The 12,313-nt window shown below is 45.4% G+C and overlaps 1 protein-coding gene across 1 annotated transcript in view; it reads left to right on the top strand.

Annotated features, from left to right (window-relative positions):
• VPS35 (VPS35 retromer complex component) overlaps positions 1-5,636 on the top strand; it is a 42,791-nt gene extending 37,155 nt beyond the window's left edge. Inside the window, exons 15-17 of the mRNA XM_060253908.1 lie at positions 846-1,085; positions 3,038-3,181; positions 5,456-5,636. Coding sequence (XP_060109891.1) covers positions 846-1,085; positions 3,038-3,181; positions 5,456-5,635 — 564 coding nt within the window. The 3' untranslated portion in view covers position 5,636. The remainder of the gene's footprint in view (positions 1-845; positions 1,086-3,037; positions 3,182-5,455) is intronic.
• The last annotated feature ends 6,677 nt before the right edge of the window (positions 5,637-12,313 follow it).

The following is a 12,313-nucleotide window of genomic DNA, read 5'->3' as shown; positions in this document are numbered from 1 at the left end:
TGATTTCCACAGTTGGCTGGAATGGAGGTGCCCTTTTGAAGTGTGATTTCTTTCGTTTCTGTTTCTTTGGTGTAAATTGTTTGGGGTTGGATCTTACTAGTTTTTCTGCTCTGTCTCTCATGGTTCACTCCCTCACAATAGGCTTGGATGGGCAGTGCATGAGAAGACACTGAAACAGAATTAGTACGGTGCTGCTTCTATTGGATCTTTGTACAACATCATAAGAACATAAGAGAAGCCATGTTGGATCAGGCCAGTGGCCCATCCAGTCCAACACTCTGTGTCACATAAGAACATAAGAGAAGCCATGTTGGATCAGGCCAGTGGCCCCTCCAGTCCAACACTCTGTGACACATAAGAACATAAGAGAAGCCATGTTGGATCAGGCCAGTGGCCCCTCCAGTCCAACACTCTGTGTCACATAAGAACATAAGAGAAGCCATGTTGGATCAGGCCAGTGGCCCCTCCAGTCCAACACTCTGTGTCACATAAGAACATAAGAGAAGCCATGTTGGATCAGGCCAGTGGCCCCTCCAGTCCAACACTCTGTCACACAGTTGCCAAAGAAACCCCCAAGTGCATCAGTGGGGCCAGGACACTAGAAGTCCTCGCACTGTTGCCCCTCCCAAGCACCAAAATAAGTAAATGAAAAAAATGTGAGCTGACAGACATGTGTGCGCACCGTCTGTTTGGTGGCTTCTTTGACGTTGTGCAAAGAACCTAGAGACTAATTAGCAATAGCTCTTTTTTTTTTGCAGAAGGAAAAGCGGTAATCAAAGCTTTCTACTTAACGCCCTTTCTCTCCCCCACTCCTTTCACTGTCGTTGCTCGCCTGCATCAATCAGGCATTCTCCCTGTATGAGGACGAAATCAGCGATTCCAAAGCCCAGCTGGCCGCCATCACCTTGATCATCGGGACGTTTGAGCGGATGAAGTGCTTCGGCGAGGAGAACCACGAGCCCCTGAGGACGCAGTGCGCCTTGGCAGCCTCCAAGCTGCTGAAGAAGCCGGATCAGTGCCGGGCTGTCAGCACCTGCGCCCATCTCTTCTGGTCCGGGCGGAACACCGACAAGAACAGAGAAGAGGTGGGAGGCGGCTTGAAGAACAAGCCTTTTGGTTTCTCAGTGACCTTTTCTTATGGGGGGTCTGGCTCATTCAGTTGCAAATGGCAACCGCTCGGATTATAATCCTCGGCTCAAATATTTTGAGAAGAAACTTTGTTGAAGGCAGTTGGATTGACTTCCGAGTAAACCTGTTGCTCAAGATGGGTAGCCGTGTTAGCCTCTCTGTAGCAGTAGAAAAGATTCTAGCTGTATCTGAAGAAGTGAGCACTAGCTCACAAAAGCTCATCCCCCGCCACAAATTTTGCTAGTCTTTAGGGTGCTACTAGGTCGGGGTGGCCAAACTGCAACTCAGGAGCCTCATGTGGCTCTTTCAGGCATATCGTGTGGCTCTCAAAGCCCCCACCATCCATCGGCCGACTTGGAAAAGGCATTTCTCTCTTCAAATCACTTTGCCAAGGCAAGCCTGCTGGCAGCTTGAGAACGCATTTAAACTTAAAGTTGATTTCTTTCCACATCCCCTCCCTCTCTCCCTTCTTTCCTTCTCCTGTAAATCTTGGCTCATCCTATTTGGAATTCTGCCTTATTAAGTGAACTAACATATTATCAATGTTATCCAGATCTTCAGTATTTAGATAAATGTATTGAGGCTTGGTCATTGTTCATAACATTTTGGGGCACTGGGATGAGAAAAAAAGTGTTTCTTTTTGTTTTGTGAGCCAACATTCCCTCTAAGCTACAGAGTCTTGTGAGCAAAAATTCTACTTTGCGAGCTACCGGCATTAAAGTTGTGAGCTGCTGCATAAATGAGTGTGCTCTGGGGTCATCCTTTTTGAGCCAACAGAAAAAATGTGTGAGCTGGAGGCTAAAAAACTGTGAGCTAGCTCAACTTAGAGGGAACACTGTTTGTGAGCTGTTAGAAATACCTCTTTGGGCTTTTTTCTATAGTGGGGAGCGTGGCAGAATGGGCACATAGTTGATGGCTGCCTTCTCCAGAGCTCAGTTGAGAATTTTGTCTGCTTGATGGGCTCTGCACCATAGAGAGCTCCTCCTTGCTGCAAGGAGTTTTTATCATATCTGTTTCTCCACTCACTGACCAGATCAGGCCGGGTCAGAGAAGCTCTTCCTGAAGTCTCCCTCATATTTAATTCCTCCAAATCTCTGTTCCCTGTTTGGAGAAGGGGGAGAGCTTGACCCGCCTGTTATTTCTCCTGCTAGATCCGCTAGCATTTGTGTGGAGGTGGGCTGAGGTTATGTCTGGAAAGCAATTGAACTGGCTCTCCCCCTCCTGCTGCTGTCTGCCCATAGAGTGAGAACTTTTAAAACTGTTTAAAAATTGTTTTGCTCATTCCAAACAATCATAGAGTTAAAAGGGACCTCCAGTCCTCATCAAAAATGCATTTCTTCACAGGGAATATGATGTTATGAATTACGTTCTGTCTTTTGTTCATGACATTAAACAAAAAAATCTCACGAGCTGCCCTGACCTGGATAGTCCAGGTGCAAGCCCAGTCTCATCAGATCTTGGAAGCTAAGCAGGGTCAACTGTGACTAGTATTGAATGGGAGACTGTTCTGGAAATACCCAGTCAGGAGGCGGGAGTGGGCTTATTCGGCCGCATCCTGGAATATCTTCCAGGCCCCTAGTAGGGGGTCAGTCACCAGAGCAGGGGTGGCCAAACTTGCTTAATGTAAAAGCCACATAGAATAAAGGCCAGATGTTTTGAGAACCGCAAGACATGAACGTCAGATGTTGGAGAGCCACAAATGGGAGGGAGGATGGAAGGAAGGAAAGTAATTTAAAAGGCCTTCTCCAAGCCATCAGCTGGCTTCGCTAGGAGAAGTGATTTAAAGAGACAAATGCCTTCTCCAAGTCAGCCAATGGGGGCAGTGGGGACTTCAAGTGTTACAGGGAGCTTAGTGAACGTGTTACTATGGAAGCGGAGACCAGCCTGTCTTTCTGTCTCTGTGCTGCAGCTTCATGGTGGGAAGAGAGTCATGGAGTGCTTGAAGAAGGCCTTGAAGATCGCCAACCAGTGCATGGACCCCTCTCTCCAAGTCCAGCTCTTCATCGAGATCCTGAACAGATACATCTACTTCTACGAAAAGGAAAATGACGCGGTAAGCGATGCTGCGCCGAAGAATACCAAAGGAACAAGGAAACCACGGACCGGACTATCAAAATACACTTCAATATCTGTGCAATGAACCCAACTACTGAAGTGACAGGTCATATGTGCTTGGGTTGATTGCACTGAAGAGTACAGCAGTGCTCTGGTTTCTGAGGTTCCAGACTTAGTGTATGTTTATAATTTGAATTTATAAACTGCCCTTCTCTGAGTACCAGGGATGGAATTCTAGCAGGAGCTCCTTTGTATATTAGGCCACACCCCTGTGATGTAGCCAGTCCTCCAAGAGCTTATATAAAAGAGTCCCGTAAGCTCTTGGAGGATCAGCTACATCAGGGGTGTGTGGCCTAATATGCAAAGGAGCTCCTGCTAAAATTTCACCCCTGCTGAGTACATATGAACATATGAAGCTGCCTTATAGTGAATCAGACCCTCGGTCCATCAAACCAGTCTACTCAGACTGGCAGTGGCTCTCCAGGGTCTCAAGCTGAGGTTTTGCACGCCTATTTTTCTGGACCCTTTTTAGTTGGAGATGCCAGGAATTGAACTTGGGACCTTCTGTTTACCAAACAGATGCTCTACCACTGAGCCACCGTCCCTCCCCGGAGTACTCAGAACTCAGAGCAGGGAGCAGCAGTAAAAACATTCGTACATTAATAAAACAACTCCAACAATTAATAAAAATGGCTAAAACGTTCTCAGATGGTGCTGAAACTTCAACTATATTGTTATAACATCATGAATGAGTTAATTTTAGGTAAGTCCAGTAAACACCAAGAAAATGTCATCAGTGTAATGGTAATATTGACAGATCTCTGCATGGAAGGACGTTCGTGTTCAAGTTAAAAAGAAAAACTTTCAGAATTCTCCATAAATAAACAAACATTGCTCGGAGAACAGGGACTGCCCTTACCCGCCCTAAATAACCTGAAGAAAAAATTCTTTTATCACATCTTTTTTTCAGAAGTTAAATCCCAAAGCAAAAAAAAAGCGGGTGGTTGTAGAGTATTGCTACATTGGTCTAAAATGTTTTCCAAACTCAAGCGAGCCTTGTCTTGTGGGATGCGTCAGGTATAAGGTTCCCTCGTCCGTTGCTACGGTGTGGGAATGAAGACTCTCGACACGTGTTGAGGGGAGAATGCGTCTGCCTTGCCCCTTTGAGCAAGGGTTTATTTATTGCTGCCTCAGTAGCGTCAGAAATAAACAGCTTACAGCATCAAACGGACAAAAGCCCTGACGGGAAGTCATCTGTCCATGAGGTCATGTTTTCATAGTCTAGAGGAACTAATACCAGCTCAGCAGTTATCAGGAATAGATTTATCTGAGGACTGCAAAAATGTAGTTTGAACACGGGTGTAAGAATCTTGTGTTCTTGTGTCAGCAAAAGGAAGCAAGAATACGAGTGTAAGATGTCTGCGCCCTTTAGCCTTTCAGTCACGTGGGCGGCTCAGGCCGATATGCCAAATGCGTGATCCACCCATATTTCTGTCTTCAGGTTTTGTGGGGGCTCAAGTGTGTGAGCCCCACACTACGGAAGCAGGGGCAGGCGGTTGAGCAGGTCTTTTCAGTATCTTGAACAAAATGTTTAATTTATTTATTATTTATTATGTTAGATTTGTATCCTGCCCATTCTACAAAGACTCAAGGTGGCTAACGACATACGATAAACAATTGAATAGAATCACAGTGGTGCTGCTACGTCCGTTATAGGCAGGATCAAATAGTATCCCCCTCGCTCCAAAGCTGTCAAATCCTAGGCAGTTGGTACTAATACAAGATAAGTCCAGGTGAGATGGCAGCCCTCTCCCATTTAGATGTCATGTGCCATCTGGAACAATTCAGTCTTGCAGGCCCTGCGGAAATGGGATAAGTCCCGCAGGGCCCTGACGGCGTCTGGAAGGGTGTTCCAGATTATTGGGGCTGCCACTAAGAAGGCTCTGGTTCTGGTGGAATTTAGCCTAGCCTCTTTTAGCCCAGGGACAACCAGAAGATTTTAGGAGCTTGATCCAAAGTGCTCTCTGGGGAACATGTGGGGCAAGGCGGTCCCGTTGATAGATAGGTCCTAGGCCATATAGGGCTTTGAAGGTGAATATCCTTAATGCATGATTTTACGTTACATACAAACGGCTGCAAAAAGGCATCTAGATACAAAATTAATCTCGGCAGATCTGCCAACCCAACCACAGCCTCTTCTCTCTCCCGTTATACTGAAAGCGCTCTTTCTCCGGACTAATCTCTCCTCCATCTTTGCATTCTCCGTCTCTAGGTGACAATTCAAGTTTTGAATCAGCTCATTCAAAAAATCCGAGAAGATCTTCCGAACCTGGAATCGACGGAGGAGACGGAGCAAATCAACAAACACTTTCACAACACGCTGGAGCATTTGCGGTTGCGGAGAGAGTCGCCGGAGTCTGAAGGGCCCATCTATGAAGGGCTGGTCATTTAGGGGGGGAAAAACCCACCGAGAGCCCGCGTGCGCACCGTTCAGCTTACCTTTCTCATTTACACATAGTACATGATTTCCCCCCCCTCCTTATGCTAGAATTCATAGATTGTGCCTTTCTGAAGTGCCAACTTAGGCTCCCTGGTCGCTTTTCTGCCCCTGCTGCCACGCAACTCATTCAACGATGCGCTTCCAAACATTGCTTTTCCGGAACGTTCCAGCCATTTGGACCAGCGACTGGATTGATAACCATCAAAGTTTAGCATGACTGAAGTTCTTCAGTTTAAGACATATAAGGCATTTTCCTTTCTTGTCTTCTGCAGTCTCAATTCTGTCTTCTCCCAGTTTTGTTTTTTTTGCTCTGTTCTCTTTTTCCGCCTCTCTCCTCTAACATCTAATCTGGCTTTCTATTTTCAAGTGTTATAGATGTGTATTTGAGTTATTTTTACGGAGAGTCCCCCACCATCACCCCATTTCCTTGTATGTGGGATTCAGGTTTTTTTCTTTTTTAAAAAACGCAGCTCAAGGTTATGTCCAGGTTTTTTTTTCCCACCCCCACCCTCTCCCGAATATATTAATGCATGTTTTTGGAGTTTCTGCTCCAAACCCAGAAGCTATATTTTGCATATGGAGGCTCTGTGACGTTTGGTGAGAGCCGCTTACATTACACAGTGCATTAATTTATCAAGACGATAACTTTGACTCCCACTTAGTATTAAGAAAAAAGTAAATAGATGAATTGTGGTCTGTATAGTTCTATGTATAACCCTCGTTACTGTAAAATTGGCCGAGGAGGGAAGGGAAGGAATGCATTACACAGTTCTATCATGAATTTGCACCAGTGAAAACATTAAAAGTTGCTATTAACGAGTGACTCGGTCTGTCTTCTGGATATCGCTTGCACTGAATACTTCCATCAGCTACAGAGGAACTGATGAAATAGCTTAATACCAAGACAGGACATTGATGGTATATTTAGCTCAGTGTGGTATGTGATTGACAGCTAGTGGTGTGCAGGTTGAAAAAATTCGTATCAGGAAGCAAGAAATTACTGATATTCCTGGCTTCCAAATACCTGTTTGGTATTTGGATCTGGATTTTCTTTTCCTTTAGAGATTCTGGTATGATTTGACTGCCAGTGCCTGTCCTTTGAGAGCCAGTTTGGTGAAGTGGCATGTGCGAACTCTTATCTGGGAGAACCAGATTTGATTCCCCACTTGTAGCTGCTGGAATGGCCTTGGGTTGGTCCTTGAAAGGGCAGCTTCTGTGAGAGCTCTCTCAGCCCCACCTACCTCACAGGGTGTCTGCTGTGGGGAAGGAAGGTAAGGAGATTGTAAGCCGCTCTGAGACGCTGAGATTCATTGGAGGGTGGGGTTGGCCACAGCTCTTGAAGAGCTGTCCTTGAAAGGGCAGCTTCTGTGAGAGCTCTCTCAGCCCCACCTACCTCACAGGGTGTCTGCTGTGGGGAAGGAAGGTAAGGAGATTGTAAGCCGCTCTGAGACTCTGAGATTCATTGGAAGATGGGGTATAAATTCAATATCTGTTGTGGGGAGGAGATGGGAAAAGGAGATTGTAAGCCACTCTGAGACTCCTTTGGGTAGTGAAGGGCGGGGTATAAATCCAATCTCTTTTTTTCTTGTAAGCACACATTACCAAGTTGGCAGCAGCTTACTCAGAGCAAGTGCAGAGTTTCTTGCATTAACAAGAAGTTGAAGTCCTTAACCCCTATCCAGCTTCCTGTGAACCCACTGAAGACAAGGCAAAATCCCAAATGTCCATACATTTGTGGTAAATGGAGCCTCCTTTCTAGAATGACAAGCCAATGTCTCCGTTCCCTGCAAACCCCCATCTCTGATGTCAGAGATATACTTTTAGAATCAGAGCCATGTACTATATAATCCCACCTCCATCCGACACCTGGAAATGGCTCTGAACTTCCATAGCAAATAGACATTCTGGTCCAAACTAGACTGTTCTTTGTCCTAAGAGGATTAAGTCATTCTCATAGAATCTCCAAAGGTCTAAGATTCCACACAGTTGTGAGCCTTAGCAAATTTTAGGGTCTCTCACACCAGAAAAGTTTTTTTTGGGGGGGGGGGGCAGGGATAAGCTTTTGAAAATCAAAGCTACCTTAGTTAGACACCTGACTTATCTGACAAAGGGAGATTTGACTAGTGTCCTGGCCTCACTGGTGGACCTCCTGATGGCACCTGTTGTTTTTTTGCCACTGTGTGACAGAATGTTGGACTGGATGGCCACTGGCAGGAACTCCAACATGGCTTCTCTTATGTTCTGAAAGCCAATACCGTGAAAATCTGGTTGGTTTCTGAGGAGCTACTGGTCTTGAATCTGCTTCTTCTATTGAAGACCAACATGGTACCCTCTGAAAACTGCCTCTTTTTTGGGGAGGGGGTATTATTGTATTTGTGTGTGCATCCATGTCTGGAAGTCATGGAGACCTCTGGTGACCCCTGCTGCGCATGGAGGACATTTAGAGAAGTTGCTTGTATCGCCTACCTTGGGCCCTTGTATTCCATGGAGGTCTCCCATCCAAATAACTTGCCAGGGTAGGCCCTGCTTAGCTTCTGAAATCTGATGAGATTGGGTTTACCTGGGCTATCCAGGTTAGGGCTGCCTCTGAAACCTCCTTGATCAGTACTACCGCCAACAATGGTGAGTCAGATACCTCCAGGGAGAGTAACCGATTTTGTGAAGAATTCCTGCCTCATCTGCTTGGATCTAACAGGATAATGATCAAGGCCACTCTGAGAGAAGAAGATGATGATACTGGATTTATATTTCGCTTTATATTCTGAATCTCAGAGCGGTCACAATCTCCTTTACCTCCCCCCCCCAAACACACAACAGACACTCTGTGAGGTAGATGGGGCTGAAACAGCACTCCCAAAAGCTGACCTTTCGAGGACAACTCCTATGAGAGCTATGGCTGATCCAAGGCCATTCCAGCAGCTGCAAGTGAAGGAGTGGGGAATCAAACCCGGTTCTCCCAGATAAGAGTCTGCGCACTTAACCACTACACCAAACTGGCTCTCAGTTTTGAAGTGTGGTGACATGTGGTGAAGTGTGGTGGACTCTAATCTGGAGGACTGGGGTTGATTCCCCACTCCTCTCCCACATGCAGCTAACTGGGTGACCTTGGGTCTGCTGCAGTTTTTGAAAGAGCTGGTCTCAAAGCGCTCTCTCTGCCCACCTACCTCACAGGGTGTCCGTTGTGGGGATAGGAAAGGGAAGGAAATTATAAGCCAGGGGTGGCCAACGGTAGCTCTCCAGATTTTTTTTTTGCCTACAACTCCCATCAGCCCCAGCCATTGGCCATGCTGGCTGGGGCTGATGGGAGTTGTAGGCAAAAAAAAAAAATCTGGAGAGCTACCGTTGGTCACCCCTGTTATAAGCCATTCTGAGTGAAGGGTATGATATAAATTCAATCTCCTCCTTTCCCTCCTTTGGAAACCTTCCTTTTCTAAGGTTGTCCAACCTTTCTTAGATGGCCATTTATTCATGTGGGCATAGCTGCTGGCTTTTGCATCGTTGCCATGGAGCAATCGCAGTTTTTTTTTTTTGTGAACAATGTGTGTGTTTGTACTTATTAGCTATTTATATTTCCATTGAATCGCTTAGAGGGGACAATAGCTGCCCTCTTGGACTTGAGTAAATAGCTATAAATTCAATAATTGTTCATTCCTGATGCTTAATGGCTGCAGTTGGAAGACTTAAAAAAATGCTAACAAATAGTGCTTGGTACAAACCAACTTTATTTTAATAACTGTAAAACGTTTCAAAGAGGGTATGTGTGTGTGTGTGTGTGTGTGTGTGGGTGTGGGTGTGGAGCATGCTGATAATGCATATCAGTTTACAGCAGACGTCTTGATTCTGGGGAGTGTGAGAGGCGAGCTGGGTGTTTGTAATTCTACACTGCCCAGAGATCCCTCAAGGTGACCCCAATGAATTGAATTAAGCAATGGAAAGTTCATAAACAGAAGAGGCTGCGGCCTCAATGAGAAATCTCACAATTGTCCAATGCACGGAAGGTGACTTGGCGGTGCTGGAGAGATTATAAAGACTTGGTGCCATGTACATTTCTGCAGGGAAGGAATTCCTGTTTGGTATAGTGGTTAAGTGCATGGATTCTTATCTGGGAGAACCAGGTTTGATTCCCCACTCCTCCACTTGCAGCTGCTGGAATGGCCTCGGGTCAACCATAGCTGTCGCAGAGTTGTCCTTGAAAGGGCAGCTTCTGGGAGAGCTCTCCCAGCCCCACCTACCTCAAGTGGTGTCTGTTGTGGGAGAGGAAGGTAAAGGAGATTGCAAGCTGCGTTCTTCTTCTTCCATACGTGGGCCACCATTACAGAGATGGTCCTAGATCTAGTCACTGCCAGCCTCACCTCAAAAGATGGAGTCATCTGTAATTGGGACCTCCTAGCACAGTCAGATGTGGAAGAAGACAGTTGTTCTACTCCCAAACCACTGAAAGTCTGTAAGCTGCAACTAGCATTTTGAATGTTCAATTTTCAGTGGTTGATGTGGATGTTACCAGTATGAAGAACCAGGAAAGCTCATTATCCAAGAAAGGCAGCAGCTGGTGTACCAGATGAAGGTGCTTGTATGCTACAGAGGTTCTTCTGGGGCTTTAAATTAAGAGTTGGTCTCGGAGCAAGCTGTTGAACTTGGCTCTTGGGCGGGGAAGCAACCCTCTCCGGCCCAAATTTTCCAGGCCCACAAAAACACCCACCAATAGCATTTCCATGTTGCTCAGGTTGAATTTCAGCCTATTCTCACAGCTAGCTTATTACCAACTTGAGGCATGTGTTTTAGAATTTGTTGCTTCTCTTTCTCCCTCTTATATTGCTTGAAAAGCTAAAAATAGAGTCGGGAGGGGTCATCACTATGATTATTCATGTAATTGGAGTACCCCTTTATGCTTCCAAGAGCCCCGTAGCGCAGAGTGGTAAAGCTGCAGCACTGTACTCCTAAGCTCTGCTCATGACCTAAGTTTGATCCCGGCAGAAGCTGGGTTTAGGTAGCTGACTCGAGGTTGACTCAGCGTTCCATCCTTCTGAGGTCAGTAAAATGAATACCCAGCTTGCTGGGGGGAAAGTGTAGAGGACTGGGGAAGGCAATGGCAAGGGAAAGGAAAGGAAAGGTCAAACCACCCTGTAAAAAATCTGCCTTGAAAATGCTGTGAAAGCAACATCACCGCAGAGTCAGAAATGACTGGTGCTTGCACAGGGGACCTTTATAATTTCTTTTTAATGTAACTGGTTTTTATTGTTTTAAAATGTGTGTATTTTATTCTTGTGTTGTACATCGGCCAGAGCCCAACACTAGCCAGGATGGGGGAATCCATTAAGTTGAATAAAATAATAAGAAGAATCAGCCAATAATCGATTACAGTATTCCGAATCTGACCTACCTACCATATCTCCTACCAGGGGCATGATATAATTATCTCAAACTATTTTGTTCTCCGCAGCTGAGAAGGAAACGTTTGGAAGGAAAACTTTCTCCAGTAGAACACGGCACTTGAGCCCGAAAGATTCTACAAACCCTATTTTGTACCAGTTACACCTAAACAGGGTCTTTTTTGTAGAAAAAGCCCAGCAGGATCTCTTTTGCATCTTAGGCCACACCCCCTGGTGTCACTATTGTTTCACATAAGGCTTTTTTTGTAAAAAAAAAAAGCCCTGCAGGAACTCATCTGCATATTAGGCCACATCCCCTGATGCCAAGCCAGATGGAACTGAGTTCCTGTGTTCCTGATTTAAAAAAAGCTCTGCACTTAAGTAACGTATGTTCAATGATTTCGAGTTCCCCAGAGTAAAACTGACACATTAGCTGATGAAAATCGGTCTACAACTGAGTCTGTGGCGAAATTTTGAGTAGCTTGTTGCAGCATCAGGAAAAGTCATTTAATTCTGTATTAATAACTTGGGTGATTGTTTTATCTTTTCTCTCTTCTTTAATTGAATTTTAATATAGTTTTTATGTAATTGATATCCTTACAAGAGACCCATGGATGAATATATTTTTAATGTTGTACTTAATATGCTCCCAGTATTTTCAATTTCTGTAACTGGCTCAATGCCACAATACATTTTGACTGACTGACTAAATAATAACAACAGAGGCAATTAGTCTATCAAGTCATTACTCTTAACTTGGTGGTCTCCCATGCAGGGCTGACCCTGCGTCTCTGAGAAGTAATGAGGTTGCACTAGCCGGAGCCATCCAGGGCTGGACATGCAAGAAGATAAAAAGGTAAAGGTATTCCCCTGTGCAAGCACCGAGTAGTTATCGGCCCATGGGATGACGTCACATCATTATGTTTTCTTGGCAGACTTTTTACGGGGTGGTTTGCCATTGCCTTCCCCAGTCATCTGCACTTTACCCTCAAGCAAACTGGGTACTCATTTTACCGACCTCGGAAAGATGGATGGCTTAGTCAACCTTGAGTTGGCTACCTGAACCCAGCTTCTGCTGGGATCAAACTCTGGTCGTGAGCAGAGCTTGGACTGCAGTACTGCAGCTTTACCATTCTGTGCCGTGGGGCTCTTACTGCAAGAGGATATAGCTACTTAAAACCTGTTGAATTAGACTTCAGGAAGCTAGAACAGGCAGTGCAATGTTGATCTTGCTTCTATCTCATGCTGCATACCAGCCAGC

This window comes from Heteronotia binoei, chromosome 14 (assembly GCF_032191835.1).
Source record: "Heteronotia binoei isolate CCM8104 ecotype False Entrance Well chromosome 14, APGP_CSIRO_Hbin_v1, whole genome shotgun sequence".
Classification (NCBI taxonomy): domain Eukaryota; kingdom Metazoa; phylum Chordata; class Lepidosauria; order Squamata; family Gekkonidae; genus Heteronotia; species Heteronotia binoei.
The sequence above is the reverse complement of the archived record's forward strand: the minus strand, read 5'-3'. Positions and strand labels throughout refer to the sequence as shown.